Source organism: Balaenoptera physalus (genome assembly GCF_965194825.1).
Source record: "Balaenoptera physalus genome assembly, chromosome: 19".
Classification (NCBI taxonomy): Eukaryota; Metazoa; Chordata; class Mammalia; order Artiodactyla; family Balaenopteridae; genus Balaenoptera; species Balaenoptera physalus.
In genome coordinates, this window is record NC_138900.1 from 12,937,836 (window position 1) to 12,960,233 (window position 22,398).

Here is a 22,398-nt window from a genome sequence, read left to right on the forward strand (position 1 = left end):
GAAATAAAGTCACCAAGTGTGGTGGCTTGACAGAACGGCAGGCGATCCTGCTTTCCTTCTGGAAGAAACTCGGGCCCCAGCGAGCTGGGGCCACCTGCCTGACAGCCTGTGTGGTAGGGTTGGCCTGAGCGCCGGGTGTCTGCACCGCCCCCGCCGTCCAGCCGCATTCCTGGCCCCGCTGGGAGGGGCCGCACACTCAGAGGCCTGGCACGGGACCCAGGCAGCGTCCTTCCTGGCGGCCGTGGGGGCAGGGCAGCGCCCGGGGTACGGGACGGGGGGAGGGGCACGATGAAAGCTGCATCGGGGGAGGGTGGAGGTGGGTTGGGGGGAGGGGCAGAGGGTCGGACGGTGACCTGAGGGGCTGGCTGCACTTCGAATGCGGGAAGCCCCGGCTAAGGGGCACTAAAATCGTGGGGCCCGGGTGCCTCCACTCTGGCCGGAAGCTTCAGGGAGGCTGAAGCTGGGGTGGAAACGGGGGGGTGGGGTAGGGAGGGGGGACAGGGGAGGGGAGAGAGGCAGGCAGCTTCGGCCGGCCGCTCTGGCCTGGAAGGGGCGGGCAGAGTGGAGCTTCCTGGAGGAGCGGAGGAAGTCGTGCCCATTTCTGGAAGTGGATGGGATGGCCCCGGGTGGGGAGTGGAAATGGCCCGAAGGGAGCTGGTGCCCAGGCTGAGGGTCTTCCGGGTGCCTGACTCCAACACCTGGTGACTCCAGCCCCTGGGCAATGGGACTCAAACACGGTTTTAACCCAGACCCAGACCTTGGGAGTTTAGGCTGAGCTCAGCAATGCCCCCTGGTGCCCAGTCTGGGGGTCTGTCCTGCCACTGCCTTAGATTCCCTGGAGACCTGACCAGTGGTCAAGGAGTCCCCAGTGCGGGGTCAGCAATGCGTTCTGTTTACAACACCCTGAGGACCTATTTCTGATGTCTCTGGGTGCCAAACTGGGGGATAATCTGTGATACCTACTTCTTTTTTTTTTTTTTTTTGGCTGCGTGTTGGGTCTTCCTTGCGGCCCACAGCCTTTCTCTAGTTGCGGCGAGCGGGGGCCACTCGTCATCGGGGTGCGCAGGCTTCTCATTGCGGTGGCTTCTCTTGTTGCAGAGCACAGGCTCTAGGCGCGTGGGCTTCAGTAGTTGTGGCTTGAGGGCTCTAGAGCACAGGCTCAGTAGTGGTGGCACATGGGCTTAGTTGCTCTGTGGCATGTGGGATCTTCCCAGACCAGGGCTCTATCCTGTGTCCCCTGCATTGGCAGGAGGATTCTCAACCACTTGCGCCACCAGGGAAGTCCCTGTGATACCTATTGATGCAGACAGCCTACCCATCTGTCAACGATGGTCCCATCTGCCCCTGTGCCTGTTTGGCAAGCGTTGCTCCCCTCTCGGCAGAGTCTCTGTGTACAGTTTCTCCGGTTGTGCATTGCACATAGGCTCCATATTTAAGGGGCTACCACACGTCTCACACACCATGCATTTACATATTTATTAAGGCAGTTTCTCAGCAGATGGAGGTCAAGTGCCTTGGGGAAGGGGTGTGCCTTTTGCACAAAAGCAGCATATGGGGTAGATTAGCCCTGGTCCCATCTCCCTGGTGCCCTCGGTTTATGACAGCTTGTGCCTGAAGACCTGCCCTACTCTCCCCATGTCTGACCCCTGGACAATTGTGCAGCTCCCTGGCTCTGGTGTGCCCCTCCGCCCTCAGGCTCAACCCCAGGAGGCCACGCTACCTCGGCCAGCAGATTCCAGGGCCCACACCATTCCTAATGGAGCCGCCAGCCCTGGAGCTGGGGCTGCTTTCCACAGAGCCTCTGTGTGCTCCCACCACAACACTCCCCAGGCCAGCTCCCCTACATGGGCATTCATAGGGACCCCCATCACACACATACTCTTCTTTCATCCAGCACCTGGGAGAGCTGTCCTTGGTCTCCTTCTCCCTCCCTCATTCAGCAAAGATTTATGGGTACCTACCCCACTGTGTGCCTGGCCCTATGTAAAAGGCAAATCTGACCACATCTCTCCCCGGCTCTGGGCTCCTCAGAATGTATCCCAGTCCTCGGGGGGATCTGAACCCTGTACCGTCCAAGGCTCACCTTCTGCCCCTGTCCCATTCACTCATTCAATGAGTATTTACTGGACACCTACGGTTTGCGGTCCCAGTGTAGAGATCTAACGATGCTTAGTCAATGATGATGATGATGATGATTATTTTGGCTGCATTGGGTCTTCGTTGCTGCACGTGGGCTTTCTCTAGTTGCGGCGAGCAGGGGCTACTCTTCGTTGAGGTGCACGGGCTCCTCATTGCGGTGGCTTCTCTTGTTGCGGAGCACAGGCTCTAGGCACACAGGCTTCAGTAGTTGCAGCACACGGTCTCAGTAGTTGCAGCACGTGGGCCCTAGAGCACGCGGGCTTCAGTATTTGCAGCACGCAGGCTCAGTAGTTGTGGCTCACGGGCTCTAGAGCGCAGGCTCAGTAGTTGTGGTGCATGGGCTCAGTTGCCCCGCGGCATGTGGGATCTTCCCAAACCAGGGATCAAACCCGTGTCCCCTGCCTTGGCAGGCAGACTCTTAACCACTGTGACACCAGGGAAGTCCAGTCAATGATTATTGACTCAGTAAGCCATACTGTGTTGAAAGCCAGGCCACCTGTGTTTGAACTTCTGCTTTGCCGTTCTGTGGCTGTGTGACCCTAGGCAAGGTTCTCGACTTCTCTGGGCCTCAGGGTCCTCATCTGTAAGCTGGGACAGTAAGAGTACCTGCCTCAAAGGGCTGTTGTTCTGAGGGGAGAGTGTTCTAGGCAGAGGGATGTGCAAGGGTTAGGGAGTGAGGGACCCTACAATCTTTTCAGGAATCTGTAAGCTGCTGGGTTTGATTGGAAACAGGGGGAAAGTGGTAAGGTAAGTGATGGAGCTGGAGGGGTTGGCAGGGACCAGGGCACACAAGGCCCTGGATGGGGGAACTTTACTCTGAAGGTACTAGGGTAAAGGAATCTGGAAGTAAATGGATCTCTCTGGCTGCCATTGGTGGGAGGTGAGACTGGGGGCCAGGAGTCCAGAGGGGAGGGAGGCCACGGAGGGACAGAGAAGCCTTGGAGAGGAGAGGGGAGGGGAGGGGAGAGATGCTGGAGAGGACAGGCTGTGGGGGTGATGAGCTGCAATAGAGGAGGGGCCTAGGATGAGACCCAGGGCTCCAGCCAGGGGACTTGGGGATGGTGGCGCCACCCTGGGATGGTGACCCGGAGGGGGAGCAGGTCTGGGGTTGACACTGAGGCCAGAGAGGGACACAGTGGGTGCAGGGGTCTGTGAGGACATCCAGGGGCAGGCATCCAGGCGGCTGGGCCCCTGGGACTGGAGCTCGGTAGAGAGGGCAGGGGGCGGGAGCAGGCATAAAGGACGGGGGTGAGGAAGACAGCAGCTTCCCTGGGCTGCACTGGGTAGGACCTGGCTCCCGCTTGGCTCAGACTGGGTGGGGAGAGGGTGGTCCCTGAGGAGAGCCTTCCACCTCCTTCCTCAGCTCTGCAGGATGTCCTGTGTTTATGGAGGTGGCCTTGCCCGGAACTGGGACACTGGTGCCACCCCTTAAATTCAACTTCCCTTGGCCACACCCCCTTGGGTGAGGAAAAGCAAGAGACAGAGAGAGACAGAGAAAGAGAGACACAGAGAGACACGGAGAGAGATAAGGAATGAGGACAGAGACATAGAGGGACACATTGAGAGACAGAGACACAGAGAGAGAGACATATCTTTCACCACAAAAAACTCAGAGCAAACTGGGAAAGGAGGCTCCCTTCACCTGCTAAAGGGCAGCTACAAAAAACATACAGCTAACATCATACTTCATGGCAAGAGACTGTGCTTGTCCCCTAAGATTGGCAACAAACAAGGATATCTGCCCTCTGAGACCCAGAGAGGGACAGGATAGCCTGTACCAGCTTCCTTGTCTATCTGACCCTGAGCAGCAAGGGGTGAATTTTCTTCCCAGCTCTAGCCTGGTCTGTCATCAGATTGTTTCCACCCTCCACCCTTTGACCCTCCTGTTGGTACCCAGGGCCCTCAGAACAAAGTCGCAGCCCCTCCTCGTGGCCCTGCTGGCCCTCCCCTCATCTTCCCCTCACTCTCACGTTCACCAGTTTCTCAAAGGGACCCTTTGCACGGGCTGTTTCCTCTACCTGAAACCCACTCTCATTTATCCACCACCCACAGCTTGGCATGAACTCCTATGTATCCTTCAGGTGCCAGCTCAAATGTTACCTCCTCCAAGAAGCCCTCCATGCCATTTCTGATAGTATCAGAGTGCCAGACCCCTCTTACAGACCTGGATCCTTTTCTCAGAGCACTTAGCTCAGAGTGTGTAATTATATACTCATTTTGTTAGTCACTTCTTTAGTGTCTGCCCCCCTTGGACTGTGAGTCCTGTGAGGGCACAGTCACAGTCACTGCTGTGTCCCCAGCACCGCCCAGCCCAGGGATGGATGGATACAGAGGAGCTGTCTGCAAATAGCTGGTGAATAAGTGTATAAATGAGACGGAGATGCAAAGGAAGGGGCATGTGTGGCTCTAGAGACACAGCCATGAACAAGGACACAGTTCTCAGCTCCTGGAAATTTCCTATGCGCTGAGCTCCATCTGGATTCAGATCCTTTGCACAGGCTGTTCCGTCTGCCCATGAAACTGTTCCACTCCCTCTTCTCTCTCTCCCTCTTTTTTGTTCGTTTGTTTGTTTTGTTTTGTTTTGTTTTTTTTGCCAAGCTGTGTGGCTTGCAGGATCCTAGTTCCCTGACCAGGGATCAAACCCATGCCTCCTGCAGTGGAAGCACAGAGTCCTAACCACTGGACCGCCAGGGTATTTCCACACTCCCTCTTCTCTTGCCTAGATCCTTTGGGTCATTCAAGTCTCAGCTCACATGTCCTCTCCTACAGGAAGCCTTCCCTGATCTCCCTTCCTAGGGTGAAGTAGGTACCTTTCCTGGGCTACCCCAGCAAGGCTCTGACCTCTCTGCCTGCAATTCCCCCATCCCAACCCTGGCCACTCTGGGTCTGTCTCCCTGTTGGACTGTGAACTCTGTGAAAGCAGGCCCAGGCTATCTTGGTCACACTGTGTCCCCAGCACCATCCAGCATGGGGCTGGGCACAAGACCAGGTGCTCATTGACTGTTTGCTGACTTTGGATAAAGGACTGCTCCCTCTCTCCCTGCTGGTGCTTTGCCTGTGTTCCTCCTCCCTCCTTCTGGAAAACTCTTCCCTAACCTTTTACCTGGCTCCCTCCTCCTCAACCCTCCAGTTTGACTCCAGGAATCCTATCCTGAGCCTGCCCCCCGTGGTGAATTTAGGTCTGTCAGTGTCCCCAGTGCCCAGCAAAGGGCCTGTCACCAAGGGCTTGTGAATGTTTGTTGAATGAATAAATGAACAGAAGAATGTTTGAATGAATCAATGAATGAGAGAGAGAGAGAGAGGGAGCGCACCTGCAATGGAGGAAGGGTCTCCTCAGGCCCATCAGCAGCCCTGACCACACTGTTCCTTCCACCCTTCCCGGGAGGACTGTTCTGGCCGGGCTCCGCCACACCCCAACCCTTGGTGGCTGCCAGGCCTGGAAGGCATTTCCCGGAGGTCAGCACATTCCTGCCTTCCCCGGTGGCTGAGAGTGGGCAGGGGGCATTTCGGAGAGAGGGGAGGAGGGCCCTAGCATTCTGGCTTCCTGCCAACCAGTTCCTAGTCCCCCGTGCCCTCGTGCCCTGGGGAGTGGGCCCCAACTGCTCAGTGTGGGGAGGGGGATGAATTCGCAGAGGGGCCAGCTGAGCCGATGTGAAGGGTGAGGGTGGTGACGGAGCTGAGGGCCTGGTGGCCGTGCCTGGCTGGACAATGGGGCCGAAGCTGCTGACGTGCATTTTGGGGGTAATCCCCAGCCTCTTCCCAGCCCCAGCCCCAGGCCCGGGCTCAGAAAGCCAGAAGCATCCGAGGCAGCGGCCGGGTGGGTGTGAGGGGCATGTGGGGGTACTTGTGCTCCCTGTGCCGCCCCCCGGGGCCTGGTGAGTCAGGGCAGGCTGGGGGCCGGGGGTCAGGGGATCAGGGTGAGGCCTAGTGGCCTTGGTTTGGGAGTTGGGCAGGTCTGGGTTCAAATCCTGGTGCTACCTATTACCTGCTGTGGGTGACCTTGGTGTCATTCCCCTCTCTGAGCCTCCTTGTCTGTTTTATGAAGGGGACAGACGTGTGTTGCAGGGTCTTTGGGGTCCGGCAGAACTGGGGTTGGACCCCAGCTCCACCATCCCCTGGCTGTGTAGCTAAAAATTGGGCATAATCTATCTTGCGTCCTTGATTCCAGGAGCCGAGCTTTGGGTGCCCAGCACAGTATTTAGTACATGATAGGTGCCCCCTGAAATGGCAACTCCATTAAACAGAGAAGTGGGGCCCCCCTGGCCCCAGTCTCACTCAGGCCAAAAGTCCCCTGACAAGTCTAGCTGGTCCCCTGATTTGTGTGAAGAATACAAAATATGTATAAGTAGCATTCACTCCGGGCCTGGCACTTATTAAAGTTTTTAGTCTCTCTTAACTCATTTTATCTTCACAAGAAACCCATAAGGTGGGCACTTTTACTATCCCTGTTTTAGAGATGGAGAAACTGAGGCCCAGAAAGATGCTGCGACTTGCCGAAGTTCACACAGCCAGGACATGGCTGAGCTGGGATTTGAACCCAAATTGACCAGGAAAGGGAGTAGGAGTTTAATCTAGGGGCCCCAGGAACCAGCGGGGCCATGCCTGGGTGTGGAAGCCAGGGAATAGTGCTGGTGAGGGGCTGAGTCTCCAAGTGGCACTAGCAACGTGCAAATCCCAGGAGCGGGGCTCATGATGGAGGTCTCAGCCCAGGCAAGGGAACAGCACTGGGCTGTCTCGGCTTCTCTTCTGTGGTTCCCACCCCCTTGCGGGTGGACGTAGCTGGGAGATGGGGATGTTTGTTTGCCTACCACCCACCCCCTGGTGATGTCATACCTCGGCAGCCAATGGCTGGGGTCTCCCCCTCCTCCCCCTCCCCATTCCTTTTCCCCCCCAGCTTGGGGCTGGGGCTGAGCAGACGGACCAGGAGCTCTCGAGGTGTCTGGAGGCCCAGTGGTAAGAGACCGGCCCGCCAGTTCCCTTCCTGGCCAGGCTGGGAAGCCGTGGGAATGAGACCCAGGATCTTGGGAGGTGCTGGGAGGGTGTCTGGGGCCCAGGAGGCTGCGTGGTATAGGAGTTAAAGGTACGGACCTTGGAACCAGACCCTGGGTTCAAATCCCAATGTTCTCTTCTTTCTAGCTGTGTCGTCTTGGGCAAGATATTTCATTCTTTGTGCCTCTGCTTTCCCATCTCTAAAATGGGCTGAGTGAGGCTACCTCCCAGGGCTGACATGAGAGTAAATGAGTTGCTGCTTATAAAGAGCTGGGGCAGAATGCTGAGGGTGGGACAGGCTTTTTTGTCCCTGGAATAGAGTGCTGGGGAGGCAAGGCTGATCTTGTTGGTTGGAGGCTGGTGCCCGAGCTGCATTTTATCCCTCACCCAAAGCTCCTCTTTGGTAGGGGAGAAAGTGGGGCCACTGTGAGCAAAGGCTGGATATGAGACACTTTGAGATGCACAGACACACTTGCTGTCAGAGACTAGTTTATGTTCCTTGAGCACTTACTATATTCTCTGAATATTCTAAGCACCTACTGTTGTCTCACAATTCCTCAAAGCCACTCTTATCGGCTCCATTTTACAGATGAAGAAACTGAGGCCCTGAGAGGTGAAATACCTTGCCCAAGTATTCAAACCTGAGGAGTGCTGGAGCAGGCCCTAACGGAGGCAGCTGGAAGCCACTGCCAGAATGCCTCTCCCCCCCACATCACTAGATGGCCTCAGACAACACCTAGGGGCCCGGATGAGTCAGGTCTACCCCCCACTCCCATTGCAAGGGCACCAGATCCCTCTGGTGGTTGGGGTGGCTGAGGCTCTGAGAGGGGAGAATTCCTAAATGAGGTTGGTGCCAGCCATGGTTGGGGGAGGAGGGTACACTGAGGCAAATCTGGGGGATTCCTCAGCAGGCCCAGCTCGGCTGAGGGGCCCAGGGTACAAATGACAACCCCTCACCCCAGCCACCCTGAAGGGCATGAATGACATCCTAAATGGGCATCTAAGTTGTGATTTCCCCAGGGAGGTGTTTTCAGGAGTTAATGAGCCCAGGCAGGGAAGGATCTTTGCACATAGTAAGTGCTCAAGAAATGGGGACTCTCAGAATTCTGGAAGCTCAGGAATGTACTAGGGCAGCGTCACAGGAATTGCTCAAGAAGTGGGCTGTTGGCCTCTGGAGGGTCCTGCCTGGCCTTGATTCTTCAGGGAATCCCCATTAGATCTTCCCCTAACACAAGTCAGCCCCCCCAACCCCACCTCCCTAGCCCTCCTTCCCCTGCCTAGTGGGACAGGCAGATCTGGGAACAGAGAGTGCCCGGGGTTGGGCACTTCCAAAGCTGCTTCCTTCCGAAGCTGCTCCCACCCCATCCCACCCCAGGAGCTGGGTACGTGGCTCAGGAAGGGCACAGCTGGGCTAAATATAACCTGGGCTGGGCAGCTGTCCCGGGCAGGGATGAAGAAGCAGGGCACTCTCTCTTGCCCTCACCCTGGCTGAGCTTCCTGTGCCAGCCTCTGGGTGTGACCTTCTCTGGCCTGTCCTGGAGCAGGGAGCGTGCAGCCTAGGGGATCCTCCCCTCCTCTCCACCACCTCCTACAAGTAGCAGGCTTCTCTCACCCCCAGCTCAGGACAGACACTACGTTATATCGGGGAGTCAGAGTTAGCATTTCAGACCTGGGTTCAAGTCCCAACTCCCTCACAGTGATATCCTGGCTCTCTTTTTTTTTTTTTGGCCAGGCCACGCGGCATGTGGGATCTTAGTTCCCTGACGAGGGATCGAACCCGGGCCCCCTGCAGTGGAAGCACGGAGTCCTAACCACTGGACCGCCAGGGAATTCCCTGTGATATCCTGTTTCTTAACCCTCATTTACTCATCAGTAAAATGGGGTACCATGAGGCCATGTCTATAAAGTGTCTGCCTGGCTCAGGGTTGGCACCAACGAGGTCCCTCTAAAAATGCCTGTTCCTGGCACCCTTGATGCCCTCTGCCCAGCCCAACTCCTGCCTCAGCTGTTTTGCTGCTTGGGCCTCCTCCAGTGCTCAGAGCCACCAACGCAAGTGAAGGTGCAGCGTTGGGGTCAAGGGCACAGGTCCTAGCTGTGTGACCCCAGACAGGTCACTTGCCCTCTCTGAGCCTCAGTTTTCAACCCGAAAATAGCCATCATGTCCAGAGTGATTTCGAGGCCTAAGGGTGCCAGCATAAGGCCCAGTTCAGAGGAAATAATCCAGATGTGGGAGCCAACCAGTACTTGGAGGGGCTGGGGGCTCACAGGGCAGACCAGGACCCCTAGGAGAGCCAGAGAGGAGCCTGCTGACACCGTGGGGGGGGGGTAACCAGTGAAGTGGGTACAGCTGGAGCATTGAGGGGGCCCCTGTGTCCTCTATCCTGGCCAGTGGTGGGCTATGAAGGGCCATTGTGCAGCTGGGGGTGGGTGGGCAGGGGCGGAATGTGACCGGGCACAGCAGATGGGCCATTGTTTGAGGGAATGTGCCGCGTGAGGCCTGACCTTTCCCTGTGGAGTGGGGGTTGGCGGGTTGGCATGCCAGCTGGGGGCTGGGAGGACAAGGCCAGAGTCGGGGGCTCGGAGGAGGGAGACAGGATCCATCCCCTTTTCCCCAGAAGGGCCTGTTGGGGAGGCTGCACGCAAACCCCGGATCTACCTCCTTCTCGCTGTGCTGTGTGACCTTGAGCGAGGTCCTTGGCCTCTCTCAGGGCTTAGGGTTTTCTCTCTCTTTTTTTTTTTTTTAAACTATTTTTTATTGGAGTATAGTTGATTTACAATGTTGTGGGGTTAGGGTTTTCTGCGGTGAGGTGGAAAGTGAAGGTCTCAGCACAGGACTGGCAAAGAGTAACCACGCAATGCCCATTACTTATTATCCGTATGAGCAGCTGGGGCTTTCAGACAAGTTCAAGTCCTGGCTGGGTCATTTGTGACCCAGGAAAGTGACTTTCCTTCTCCCAGCCTCAGGTGTCTTCTTTGTAACAAGCTCAGTAATTGTATTGACCTCACAGGGGTGTTCTGAAATCCACATGCAATGACCCCTGTGGGATATTCGACACAAGATCAAGACCACAGGAAGTTCTTAGTGATAATCATAGCAAGTGCTTATGAAGTGCACACCGTGTGCCTGGCACTGTATATTTACAAACACATTTGACCCTCCTAACAGCCCTGGGAGGTAGGTGCCCTCATTCTCCCCATTTTATAGATGAGGAGACTGAGGCACAGAGAGGTGAGGTGATTTGCCTACAGGGAGTACATGGCAGTGGATATAATGATTTTACAGTGAATTTGGCCCCCTCAGTCAGCTGAGGTGGTTGGCGTAGGGGCTCTGCTGTCAGAAAGGCCTAGGAGTCAGTTCTAGCTATACTGCCTGCCATGTCACCTTGGATAAGGGTCTTCCGAGCCTTAGTGCCCCCACCTGCACTATGGGGATAGAGTACCCTTTTTTTTTTTTTTTTTTTTTTGCCACACCACTCAGGATGCAGGATCTTAGTTCCCTGACCAGTGATCAAACCTGTGCCCCGTGCAGTGGAAGCGCGGAGTCCTAACCACTAGACTGCCAGGGAATTCCTGGGGATAGAGTACTGACAGAGTGTGGGACGGGGTCAGACACTCAGGAAGCAATCAGTGGGGTTAGCTGATAGTAATGCTCACGTTATTCTTCTTAGAGCCCCGGACCCAGGAGGCCCAAGGAGCTGGAGGTGACCCTGAGGTGAGCACTGGCTGGTGCCACATGCCCCTCCCTGCCCCTCCCTCGCCTGTCTGGAGCCTCATGACCTGGTCTCTCCCTGGCAGGCAGCGAGACCCCAGAGGAAGGGCGCGAGCCCCGCAGACGACTGTGCACCACCCCAGGCTGGGCTCCTGTTAGGAGGGGGTGCTTGTTCCCAGGCAGTGGTAAGAGGACAGCTGGGATGGGGGGGGGCCCTTCTCCCCTTCTCATACCCACCTTGACCTCTCCCTTTAAGCCCAGCCTTCTCCTCTCATCCTCTCCTGGCCTCAAGCCTCCATCCCTGCCCCTGCAGGCTCAGAGGCAGCTGCTCCATGCAGAACTGAAACTGGTCCTGCAGCAGAAGGGAGAGAGGAAGCAGGAGCCTCCTGCTGGGGCCCAGGTGACTCCCAGCAGCGCCATGGAGGCCAGGAGCCGGAGTGCTGAGGTGAGCACCCAACACGTCCTGCAAGGGGGACTTGTGGGGCCTTGGTGGGAGGCACGGACGAGGGAGCAAGGAGGCACTTCCTGGCTTCTCTGTGCCTCAGTCTCCCCATCTGTGAAATGGAGATAGCTGCAGGGCCTATTTTATGGGTCACTGTGAAGGAAAAGAAAATTAACATTTGTAATGTGCTTAACACAGTACCTGGCACAGACTAAGATTCAAAGAAGCTAATTCATTGAGCATAATGGAATTATATTAACAATAATAAGCTTAAAAAAATAGAGTTGAAACCCTTCATCAGAAGAGGCAGGATGGTGTAGGGGTTAAAGGCACGGGCTTTGGACCCATGGGCTTACATCCCAACCCTACCACTTCAGCTGTACAGCCCTGAACAGATGACCTGAACTTTCTAACCCTCAGTTTCCCCATCGGTGAAATGGGGCAATGGTCCCCACCTCAGAGGGTGCTGAGGACTCACACTTGTGTCATTTGCCCAGGGCCTGGTACCTAGGAAGCCCCCTCGAATGTTAACGGCTTTCGCTGTCATGGAGACAGAGCACTAGCACTGACTGCATCCCATTGGATGCCAGGCACAGAGTGGGTCTCCTTTTACAGGAGCCAAGCTGAGGCCGAGGGGTGGCAGGCAGGGAGTAAAGTGCACGGAGGCCACTGCCTACAGGACAGCTTATGGGCTCTGAGGTCACAGACCTGAGGTTGAGGCCCCACTGCTTAACTTGCTGTGTGGCATTAGGCAGTCACTTCACTTCCCTGGACCTCTGTGTCCTACTCTGTGACTGCCCAAGCTGCGGGGAGGATGAAAGGAGATGCCACGCATAAAATGCTTAGCCCAGGGCCTAAGGGTGGTGGTGATGGTCATGCTTTTCCCTGCTGCCTCTACCACAACTCTTCCTACCCCTTCTCACCATGCTCCGCCCAGCTCTCCAGTCCCCGGGCCACTGCTGTGGAGCATCTGGCCAGACCTGCTTTCCCCTCTCCAAGCCCTGGGCTCAACCGCAGTCTGTACCAGCCTCGATGCACTACCCACTACAGCAACCCCTCACATCTCTGTTGCTTCAGGTCTCAGCTCACAGTCAGAGACTCCTTCCAGTACACCCATGTTACCCAACTTTACAGTAGGGAAATGGGTCCAGAGAGGGCAAAGCCCCCCGCCCCGCCGAGACACACAGCAGATTGGGTTCCTGGATGGTTGTGGAACTGAGGCCTTTCACTGTTTCTTCTGGGAAGCCCGGGTGCGGATCCCACAGTGCACTGCTGGGCCAGGGCCAGGTCAGCACCATTTACAGTAAATACCAGGAATACCACGTCTGCCAGCCCACCACTCATTACCCACGCACCCTTCTTCACTGGATTCCCTCTCCAATGGGCGTTATGCAGGGCTTGGGGTCATAGGGCACAGCCACACACATCAAGCCTTCAAGGCGGCCAGTCCCACCTGCACCCCTCCATACCGCACCACTATGGGTCGGCCCTTTCTTCGGGACCCCATCCTCCATCCCATCCTTGTTCTGCTGTTATTAAAGCCCCTCCCCATAGTTCAAACCCGTCCACAGACTATGGGTCCCCTCCGCACCTCCACGGTTACACTCTAGCCGCATCCGTCTATCTTTCGCCGCTCCTCTCAGGCAACCGTCCTCTATCCGCAAATGCTCCAACCCTAGCCCCGCCCCGAACTGGCCACGCCCCTTGGGGCGGGGGAGGCACAGCCCCGCCCTCATATCAGGCCCGCCTCTCAGTCACCACTCAGGTTCCTCTGGCTTCCCCACCCCGCCCCTCCTCTACAACACCGCCCCGTGCCCCGCCTCTCCCGACAGCGGAATTTGGGGCTCCACCAGGCCTGTGAGCCTCGAGAGCCGTTGAACCCTTTCGCGGGGTCTCACTGAGCGAGCGGCCCTCGTGCTCACTTAAAGGGGAGATGCTGGAGAGGGTGGGCCCGCACAACCTGCCTGAGCCCCGCCGAGGCGCCTGTGCCCTGAGGACCCGGTTAGGAGCCGCTTTTAAGCTCAATGGCGGGCTCTGGGCGAGGTCCCGCCCTAGCGCCCCATGGCGACCCCTCGCCACCCTCCGCAGGAGCTGAGGCGGGCGGAGTTGGTGGAGATCATCGTGGAGACGGAGGCGCAGACCGGGGTCAGCGGCATCAACGTAGCCGGCGGCGGCAAGGAGGGAATCTTCGTCCGCGAGCTGCGTGAGGACTCACCTGCGGCCAGGAGCCTCAGCCTGCAGGAAGGTGAGCGGGGCGGGGGCATGAGGTGGGGCTTTCCTGCGGGGGCGGGGTTGGGAAACTGCCCTGGGTACCGGGACCAGGAGGCGGGGTTAAGGGCTAGGGGCGGGGCTTTGTGTTACCTATCGGCTTTGCGGTTGATCAGAGCAGGAGCTCTGGAGGTTCATTGTCTCGGTTCGACTCCCAGATGTGCAGTTTACTATCTTGTGATCTTTCTGTGCCTCGGTTTTCTCACCTCTAAAATGGGACTAGTTCTAGTACTTATCTCATAGGGTTATTATGTGGATTAAATGAGTCAGTATTTGAAAACACAGCACGTAGCTAAGTGGCACATGGTAAGCACTAAGTAAGTGCTAGTTATTGTTTTGTTGTTGAGGCTGAAGAAAAGAGGCGGAGTTAACAATTTGGAGGGAGTGGGGAGGGGAGCTTAGTAAGGGATATTTTAGGTAACATGGCTGAGGCTGATGCGATTTATTCATGCAACAACTATTTACTAAGTGCCTTCTATTTCCAGATATTATTCTGGGTGCTTGGGCTACTGCAGTGAACAAAACAGATAACACTCTCTGCACTTATGGAGCTTACGTTCTAGTGAGGAGAGACATATTTAAGCAAAATATGTAAAATACACAGTAAATTAGAAGGCGATATATGCTTACGCATGCCAGGATGGAAGCTGCATTTTTAAAAATTAATTAATTAATTAATTAATGGCTGCGTTGGGTCTTCATTGCTGCTCCCGGGCTTTCTCTAGTTGCGGCGATTGGGGGCTGCTCTTCGTAGTGGTGGGCGGGCTTCTCATTGCAGTGGCTTCTCTTGTTGTGGAGCACAGGCTCTAGGCGCGTGGGCTTCAGTAGTTGTGGCACACGGGCTTAGTTGCTCCGCGGCATGTGGGATCTTCCCGGACCAGGGCTCGAACCCGTGTCCCCTGCATTGGCAGGTGGATTCTTAACCACTGTGCCACCGGGGAAGTCCCGGAAGCTGCATTTTTAAATAGGGTGAGCCAGGAAGAGCAGAAAGGCCTGAAGAAGGTAAGGGAATGAGCTATGTGGCCATCTGGAGGAGCATTCCAGGCAGAGAGAACAGCCAGTGCAAATGCCCCAAGATGGGAGCGTGCCTGGCTTGTTGGAGGAACAGCAAGGAAGCCAGGGTGGATGGAGTAGAGTTAATGAAGAGTAGAGTAAGAGATGAGGCCAGAGAGGTAAGAGAAAGGGTAGTTTTTAGAGGGCTTTATAGGCCATGGGGAAGACTTTGACTTTTAATCTGGAAGGTTTGTTAGTGAAGAAAGAACATGAATTGACTGTGTTGAAATGCTGTGTTAGCGGTAGACTGGTGGTGATGGGGGGCAGGATGGGGAGCAGGAAAAGAGGCTACTGTGATTATCCAGGTAAGAGATTGGTGATGCTTGGGGCCAAAAGAGTGTTATTGGAGATGAAGAGAAGGGTTTGGATTCTGGATATCATTTGGGTCTCAAGCAGGGGTTCAAGCAAATGAAGTCTGGGACTTGACCATTGGACTTAACTGCACAGAGGTCACTGCATGGCATCTTGAGAGGAGCAGTTCAAGGCTCTGGGAAGCGGGTGTCAAAAGTGTAATCGGAGAGGTGGAAATAATGCAGCTAGACAACTCAATGAATTTTGCCGTCAAGGTGAAGAGCCCTCAGGACTGGATATGGGGTGGGTTGGAAAGAGAGGGATCAAGGATGTGTCCAGGGATTCTCGACCTGAGAATGGAGTTGGTAGTCCCACAAATGGGGAACACTGGGGCTGGAGCTTGTTTGCAGGAAAACCAGGAATATAGTTTGGATCTGTCAGATGAGAGGTGGACCCCAAGGTGGAGATGTGGAGGGATAGTTGGATATTTGAGTCTAGGATGGAGGGGGTAGTGCTGGGCTGGAGAGATACACTTGGGAGTCAGCATATTTATGATCTTTAAACTCCTGAATCTGGATGAGCTTCCCAAAGGGATGAGTGTAGCATGTAGATGGAGCAGAGGAGAGGACCAAGGCCTGAGCTCTGGGACTGTGTGTCTTTAAGAGGTCTGGGAGATGGGGAGGAACCATCCCAGGAGGCTGAGAAGGAACCTCGAGGGAGGTTCCAGAGGGTGTGGCACCCTGGAAGCCAAGCCAAGCAAGTAGATGAAGGAGAGGAGAGTGAAGCTGGGTCTCAAGCAGGAGTTCAAGCAGATGAAGTCTGGGACTTGACCGTTGGACTTAACTACACAGAGGTCACTGCATGGGACCTTGAGAGGAGCAGTTCAAGGCTCTGGGAGGGGGGATGTAAAAAGTGTAACTGGAGAACTAGGAATAATGCAGCTAGACAACTCAGTGAATTTTGCCATCAAGGTGAACAGATAAATGGGGCAGGAGCTCCAGAAGGAGTGAGGTCAAGACAACCTTTCTTATGGGAGAAAGAATGGTATGTTGTATGCTGATGGGAATAATGTAGACGAGAAGGACAAATTGATAATGTGGGGAGAGAGGGGAGAATTGCTGGAGTGTGTCCCTGAAAAGGTGGTGGAGGGATTGACCAGAGCTAGGAGTGGGGATGGTTTATCCCTACCTAGAACAGGTGGAGAGTGGAGAAAATCGCCACAGGATCAGGGGGGTGAATAATGGGGCGGGAGCTTCTGGAAGTTCTCTTCTGATTCTGTTCTCTCAGTAAAAGAAGCAAAGTTAGTGTCTGCAGTGTGCGGATGGGGGAGGGGAGTAGAAAGGGGAGTGGTGTGACCTGAATGGGCTTGGATTTGCTCAGTGAGGGAGACGGTGCTAAGGCCGAGGCCGTGGCTTTGTCCTTAAGTGTCAGAACCTCAAACAAGGAGGAACTTTGCGTCTCAATCTTGTGCTCGGGTATAGGCGGGGCCAAAAATTTGGGAGGTGCCTCGCTGCACAGGCTCCAGAGGAGTGGGCGGAACCAGGCCTGGGCGGAGCCGAGAGATGCCCACACCCCGCCCACCTCCACCTGGCCTGCAGGGGACCAGCTGCTGAGCGCCCGAGTGTTCTTCGAGAACTTCAAGTACGAGGACGCACTACGCCTGCTGCAATGTGCCGAGCCTTACAAGGTCTCCTTCTGCCTGAAGCGCACTGTGCCCACCGGGGACCTGGCGCTGCGGCCTGGGACCGTGGCCGGCTACGAGATCAAGGGCCCGCGGGCCAAGGTGGCCAAGCTGGTACGCGTGCTTAGCCCGGTTACGGCCCTGGACCGCCCCAGCGATCCTTTCTCTGCGCCGTGAGCCCCACTGCCCCACACTGGTGGGCCAGCCTTGCCCTCTGTCTCGTCACTAACCCAGCGCTAATCCCATCCACTGCCTCCTGTTCTCTGCCCCTAAACTCCTCCCTGGGGAGGGGGACCCACCCATCCCAAACCAGGACCCTCACCCACCTCGTCAGGGGTCCTGAACCAGGGCGCTCTGGACCAGAGAGGCCAGGTTCAAGCCTGAGGGCAGCTCATTTACTGCTGAGTGACCCTTGACAAGTTTCTTTCCCTCCTTGGGCCTCAGTTTCCCCATCTCTAGAGTGAGTGTTTGGGGGAAAATCCTGGATGAGGAGCCAGAAGTCTTGGGTCACAGTTTCTACACTCCTGTTGATTCACTGTAAGATTCTAAATGAAAGTCTTTGCCTTCCGGGACAGTAAGAGTGAAATGACAGGCAGGAAGTGGGGATGGTGTTTTGGGGACAAGATGCTCAATCCAGCACATCCCCAGCCTGGTAAAATAACCACATGGGGCTCCCCCTGTCCACCCCAGGCCTCCCACTGTCCCACCGCCTCCTGCCTCTCTCCTCTCTCCCCAGAACATCCAGAGTCTGTCCCCTGTGAAGAAGAAGAAGATGGTGGTGCCCGGGGCCCTGGGGGTCCCTGCAGACCTGGCCCCTGTTGACGTCGAATTCTCCTTTCCCAAGTTCTCCCGTCTGCGTCGAGGCCTCAAAGCCGAGGCTGTCAAAGGTCCTGTCCCAGCTGCCCCCACCCGCCGGCGCCTCCAGCTGCCTCGGCTACGTGTCCGAGAAGTGGCCGAAGAGGCCCAGGTAGCCCGACTGGCCGCTGCCGCTCCTCCCCCCAGGAAGGCCAAAGCAGAGGCCGAGGTGGCTGCAGGAGCCCGATTCACAGCTCCCCAGGTGGAGCTGGTTGGGCCTCGGCTGCCGGGTGCTGAGGTGGGTGTCCCCCAGGTCGCAGCCCCCAAGGGGCCGGGGGAGGTGGCCCCTGCGGCAGAGGTAGTCAGCGGCTTTGCCCTCCACTTGCCAGCCCTTGGGCTGGGAGCCCCAGCTGCACCTGCTGTGGAGCCTGCGGCTGGAGGGATCCAGGTCCCCCAAGTGGAGCTGCCCACCTTGCCCTCGCTACCCACTCTGCCCACACTTCCCTGCCTGGAGACCCGGGAAGGGGCTGTGGCAGTGACGGTGCCCACCCTGGACGTGGCAGCACCTACAGTGGAGGTGGACCTGGCCTTGCCTGGTGCAGAGGTGGAGGCCCGAGCAGAGGCGCCTGAGGTGGCCCTGAAGATGCCCCGCCTCAGTTTCCCCCGTTTTGGGGCTCGAGCAAAGGAAGTTGCTGAGGCCAAGGTGGCCAAGGGCAGCCCTGAGGCCAGGGTGAAGGGGCCCAAACTTCGAATGCCCAGCTTTGGGCTTTCTCTCCTGGAGCCCCGGCCCGCTGTCCCTGAAGCCGTTGAGAGCAAGCTGAAGCTGCCCACCATCAAGATGCCCTCCTTTGGCATCGGGGTCTCGCCGCCTGAGGTCAAGGTGCCCAAGGGGCCTGAGGTGAAGCTCCCCAAGGCCCCAGACGTCAAGGTCCCCAAAATGCCCGAGGCAGCCCTTCCAGATGTGCGACTCCCAGAGGTGGAGCTCCCCAAAGTGTCAGAGATGAAACTCCCAAAGGTGCCGGAGATGGCTGTGCCAGAGGTGAGGCTTCCAGAGGTGCAGCTGCCGAAGGTCCCTGAGGTGAAACTCCCGAAGGTGCCCGAGATGGCCGTGCCAGAAGTACAGCTCCCAGAAGTGCAGCTCCCGAAAGTCCCAGAGCTGAAGCTGCCAAAGGTACCCGAGATGAAATGCCCCGAAATGAAACTCTCAAAGGTGCCTGAGATGGCTGTGCCAGAGGTGCGACTCCCAGAGGTACAGCTGCCAAAAGTCTCGGAGATGAAACTCCCCAAGTTGCCCGAGATGGTCGTGCCGGACGTGCACCTCCCAGAAGTGCAGCTGCCAAAAGTCTCAGAGATGAAAGTCCCCGACGTGAAACTCCCTGAGATGAAGCTCCCGAAGGTGCCCGAGATGGCTGTGCCAGAGGTGCGACTCCCAGAGGTAGAGCTGCCAAAAGTCTCGGAGATAAAACTCCCCAAGTTGCCCGAGATAGTCGTGCCGGACGTGCACCTCCCGGAAGTGCAGCTGCCAAAGGTGTCGGAGATGCGGCTGCCAGAAGTGCAGGCGCCAAAGGTCCCAGATGTGCATCTGCCGAAGGCACCTGAGGTGAAGCTGCCCAAGGCTCCAGAGGTGCAGCTAAAAGCTGCCAGGGCAGAGGAAGCAGAGGGGGTAGAATTTGGCTTCAAGATGTCCAAGATGACCATGCCCAAGCTAGGGAGGGCAGAGTCCCCATCTCGAGGCAAGCCAGGTGAGGCTGGTGCTGAGGTCTTGGGGAAGCTGGTGACACTTCCCTGTCTGAAGCCAGAGATGGGCAGCGAGGCCCGTGTGGGTGTCCCCTCTCTCACACTGCCCTCAGTGGAACTAGACCTGCCCGGGGCCTTCGGCCTGGAGGGGCAGGTCCCAGCAGCCGACGTGGGCAAGGTGGAGCAGTCAGAAGCCCCTGGGGTGGTAGCAGGGGTCGGGGAAATGGCCTTCTGGTTGCCCTCTGTTGAGATCGTCACGCCACAGCTGCCCACAGTGGAGGTTGAGGAAGGGCAAGCAGAGGTGACGGAGGTGAAAGTCAAGCCTTCCTCCAAGTTCTCCCTGCCCAAGTTTGGACTCTCGGGGCCAAAGGTGACCAAGGCAGAGGCTGAGGGGGCTGGACGAGCCGCCAAGCTAAAGGTGTCCAAGTTTGCCATCTCACTCCCCAAGGCTCGGGTGGGCACCGAGGTGGAGGCCAGAGGGATGGGGGAGGCAGGCCTGCTGCCCGCCCTCGATCTGTCCATCCCACAGCTCAGCCTGGATTCCCATCTGCCCACAGGCAAGGTGGAGGTGGCAGGGACTGATGCCAAGCTCAAGGGGCCCAGGTTCGGCCTGCCCAAGTTTGGGGTCAGAGGCCGGGACAGCGAGGCGGGAGAACTAGTGCCAGGGGCGGCTGAGTTGGAGGGCAAGAGCAGGGGTTGGGATGCGAGGGTGAAGATGCCCAAGCTGAAGATGCCCTCCTTTGGGCTGGCTCGAGGGAAGGAAGCAGAAATCCAGGGGGGGCGAGTCAGCCCCGGGGAAAAGCCAGAGTCCACGGCTGTGCAGCTTAAGATCCCTGAGGTGGAATTGGTTACTCTCGGGGCCCAGGAGGAAGGGCAAATGTCCGCAACCAGACAGGTGGGCACTGAGGGCCAGGACGGGGGGCCGCGGGGGCCGCTATGCATCTCCCTGCCCCAGGTGGAGCTGCCCAGCTTTGGGGAGGCTGGCCTGGGTGTCACCCCCGGGCAGCAGGCCAAGAGTGCATCTCCTCCAGCAGAGAGCACACCAGGCTATAGGATCCAGGTGCCTCAGGTGACCTTGTCTCTACCTGGAGCCCAGGTGGTGGGTGGTGAGCTGCTCGTGGGTGAGGGTGTCTTCAAGATGCCCGCTGTGACAGTGCCCCAGCTTGAGCTGGACGTGGGGCTGAGCCGAGAGGTGCAGGTGCGTGAGGCAGCCACGGGTGAGGGCGGGCTGAGGCTGAAGGTGCCCACGCTGGGGGCTAGAGATGCGGCGGGGGGTGAGGGGCCTAGGGACCAGCCCCCAGGGGCCGAGCGCACCTTCCACCTCTCGCTGCCTGACGTGGAGCTCTCCCCGCCCGCTGTGGGCAGCCATGCTGAATACCAGGTGTCCGAGGGCGAGGGGGATGCCGGACACAAGCTCAAGGTGCGGCTGCCCCGGTTCGGCCTGGCACGGGCCAAGGAGGGGGCTGAGGAGGCTGAGAAGGCCAAGAACCCAAAACTCAGGCTGCCCCGCGTGGGCTTCAGCCAGAGCGAGGCGGCCGGTCGGGAAGGCTCCCCCAGCCCCGAGGAGGAGGAAGAGGAGGGCTGCGGGGAAGGGGCCTCTGGGCGCCGAGGCCGCGTCCGAGTCCGCTTGCCCCGTGTGGGCCTGACTACCCCTTCCAAGGCCTCTCGGGGGCAGGAGGGTGAGGCGGCCCCCAAGTCATCTGGAGGGGAGAAGTCACCCAAGTTCCGCTTCCCCCGGGTGTCCCTAAGCCCCAAGGCCCAGGAGGAAGGTGGATTCCGGGTCCGGCTGCCCAACGTGGGGTTTTCGGAGACGGGGCCTCCAGGCCCCGCGAGGATGGAGGGGGCTCAGGCTGCCGTCATCTGAAACCCCTCAGCAGAGGGAGATGCCCATCCCCCTCCTCGTTTTGTGTGTGAGATAACTAGCACTAACCCTCAGAGGGCTGGGAGGCGGGCGACTGACTGGGTCAGGGCCGGGGAGTCCGTGCCTGGCTCTTTGGCAGGAGTGCCCGTTTCTTGCCAAGCCATGTGAATAAAATAATCCAGAGGTAGCTTTGTGTCAGGTCTCCTCTGTGTGTGTTTGTTGAGGTTGGGGGGGGGGCGGGTGCAGAGAAAGGAGTCCCTTGAGGATGGCCTGAAGGGATCCTTTGTGCAGTGAGACAGGCCACCCCTGGTCTGAGGAGAGTCTGGGAGGCCTTGGGGTGGGCCTGGTGGGAGGGGGCTGTCCTAGCCCTTCAGAATTCCCAGGGGCCTCTGAGCTGGGGAAGTTCCCCAGCAGAACCCAGCTGCGGGACCCCTCTGCGGGAGACTCTGCCTGTGCTGCGGGACCCACTCCTGCCAGGACAACCCCAGGGCCTCCACCCCAGGCACCCGGCTGCCCTCTTAGGACTAAGTCCCAGGGTCCTCAGCCCCAACTGGGGCTGGGCCTCAGCCTCCAGGGACCCATCTCCACTCAGTATCCAGGTCCCTTAGCCCCCTCCAGGGTCCCCAGGCTCCCCCATTTCTCTCTGAGATGCCCTAGACAAGCTGTCCAGTCCCGAGTCTCCCCCTGGTGCCACTATAGCCACCCCTCCACTCTCTTCACACCTCCGCCCTCCCATTCTAGAGGAAGAAGGGCTGTGCCCTTGAGTTGTCCCAAACTCCCCACTTACTCCAGTACCTTCTTCCTTCAAGCCGACCCCGCCTTGGGTCACTACCCATCATCACATGCTTCCTCTTCATCCACACCAAACATGGCAGGAGTTACCTACGTTCCTGGTGCGCACCCCTTGCCCAGGCCCCCAGCATTTGGGGTCTTCCTCCTGCCACAGCTGACCTGTCAGTGTCCTCAGTGGCCTGTCCGTGGTCACGCTCAGGGCCTCTTCTGTCTCCTGTGTCCTGACTTCTCAGGGCTCCTTCCTCCTTCCTGAGGGCTGTCTTCTCTCTCTCTCCCGCACTCCTCCTCTCTCTCCTCCTGTCCCTTGGGCCCTCAGGGCTCCTCCCAGGCCCTCATCCATCCCCACACCCTCCCTGGGCCATGTCACCCTCCACTCCTCACCTCTGTGCTGATAATTCCCAAAATCTCTCCTGGGTCCACACGGGCCTCCAGTGCACGTCTGCATCTCTGCACACCCCACTGACGTCTCCTGGACACTAGGAGGTTGTGTCCAGTGGTTCAGAGCTTGGCTCGAGAGCCAGACTGCTCAGGGTCAAAGCCTGCCTCTGGCACCCACCTGGGTGACCTTAGGCATTTTAAAAATTTCTTTTGGCCTTTATTTTCTCTTCCATAAAATAGAGGTATTGAGATGTATATTGTAA

General features: G+C 57.6%; 1 protein-coding gene across 7 annotated transcripts; it reads left to right on the forward strand.

Moving 5' to 3' along the window:
• The first annotated feature begins 249 nt into the window (after nt 1–249).
• PRX (periaxin) lies at nt 250–21,152 on the forward strand. Of its 7 annotated transcripts, none has more exons than XM_082438002.1 (7): nt 250–264; nt 10,797–10,840; nt 10,924–11,022; nt 11,130–11,282; nt 13,368–13,524; nt 16,490–16,686; nt 17,309–21,152. In XM_082438002.1, exons 4-7 carry the CDS (start codon nt 11,256–11,258, stop codon nt 20,966–20,968), a joined length of 4,041 nt encoding a protein of 1,346 aa, XP_082294128.1. In that variant the 5' UTR covers nt 250–264; nt 10,797–10,840; nt 10,924–11,022; nt 11,130–11,255; the 3' UTR covers nt 20,969–21,152. The 7 variants fall into 7 exon arrangements, with proteins under 7 accessions (XP_082294128.1, XP_082294126.1, XP_082294127.1 ...); XM_082438000.1 differs by lacking the exon at nt 250–264 and adding an exon at nt 5,957–6,014 and having other exon boundaries at nt 11,151–11,282; XM_082437997.1 differs by lacking the exon at nt 250–264 and adding an exon at nt 7,045–7,092.
• Nucleotides 21,153–22,398: the final 1,246 nt, after the last annotated feature.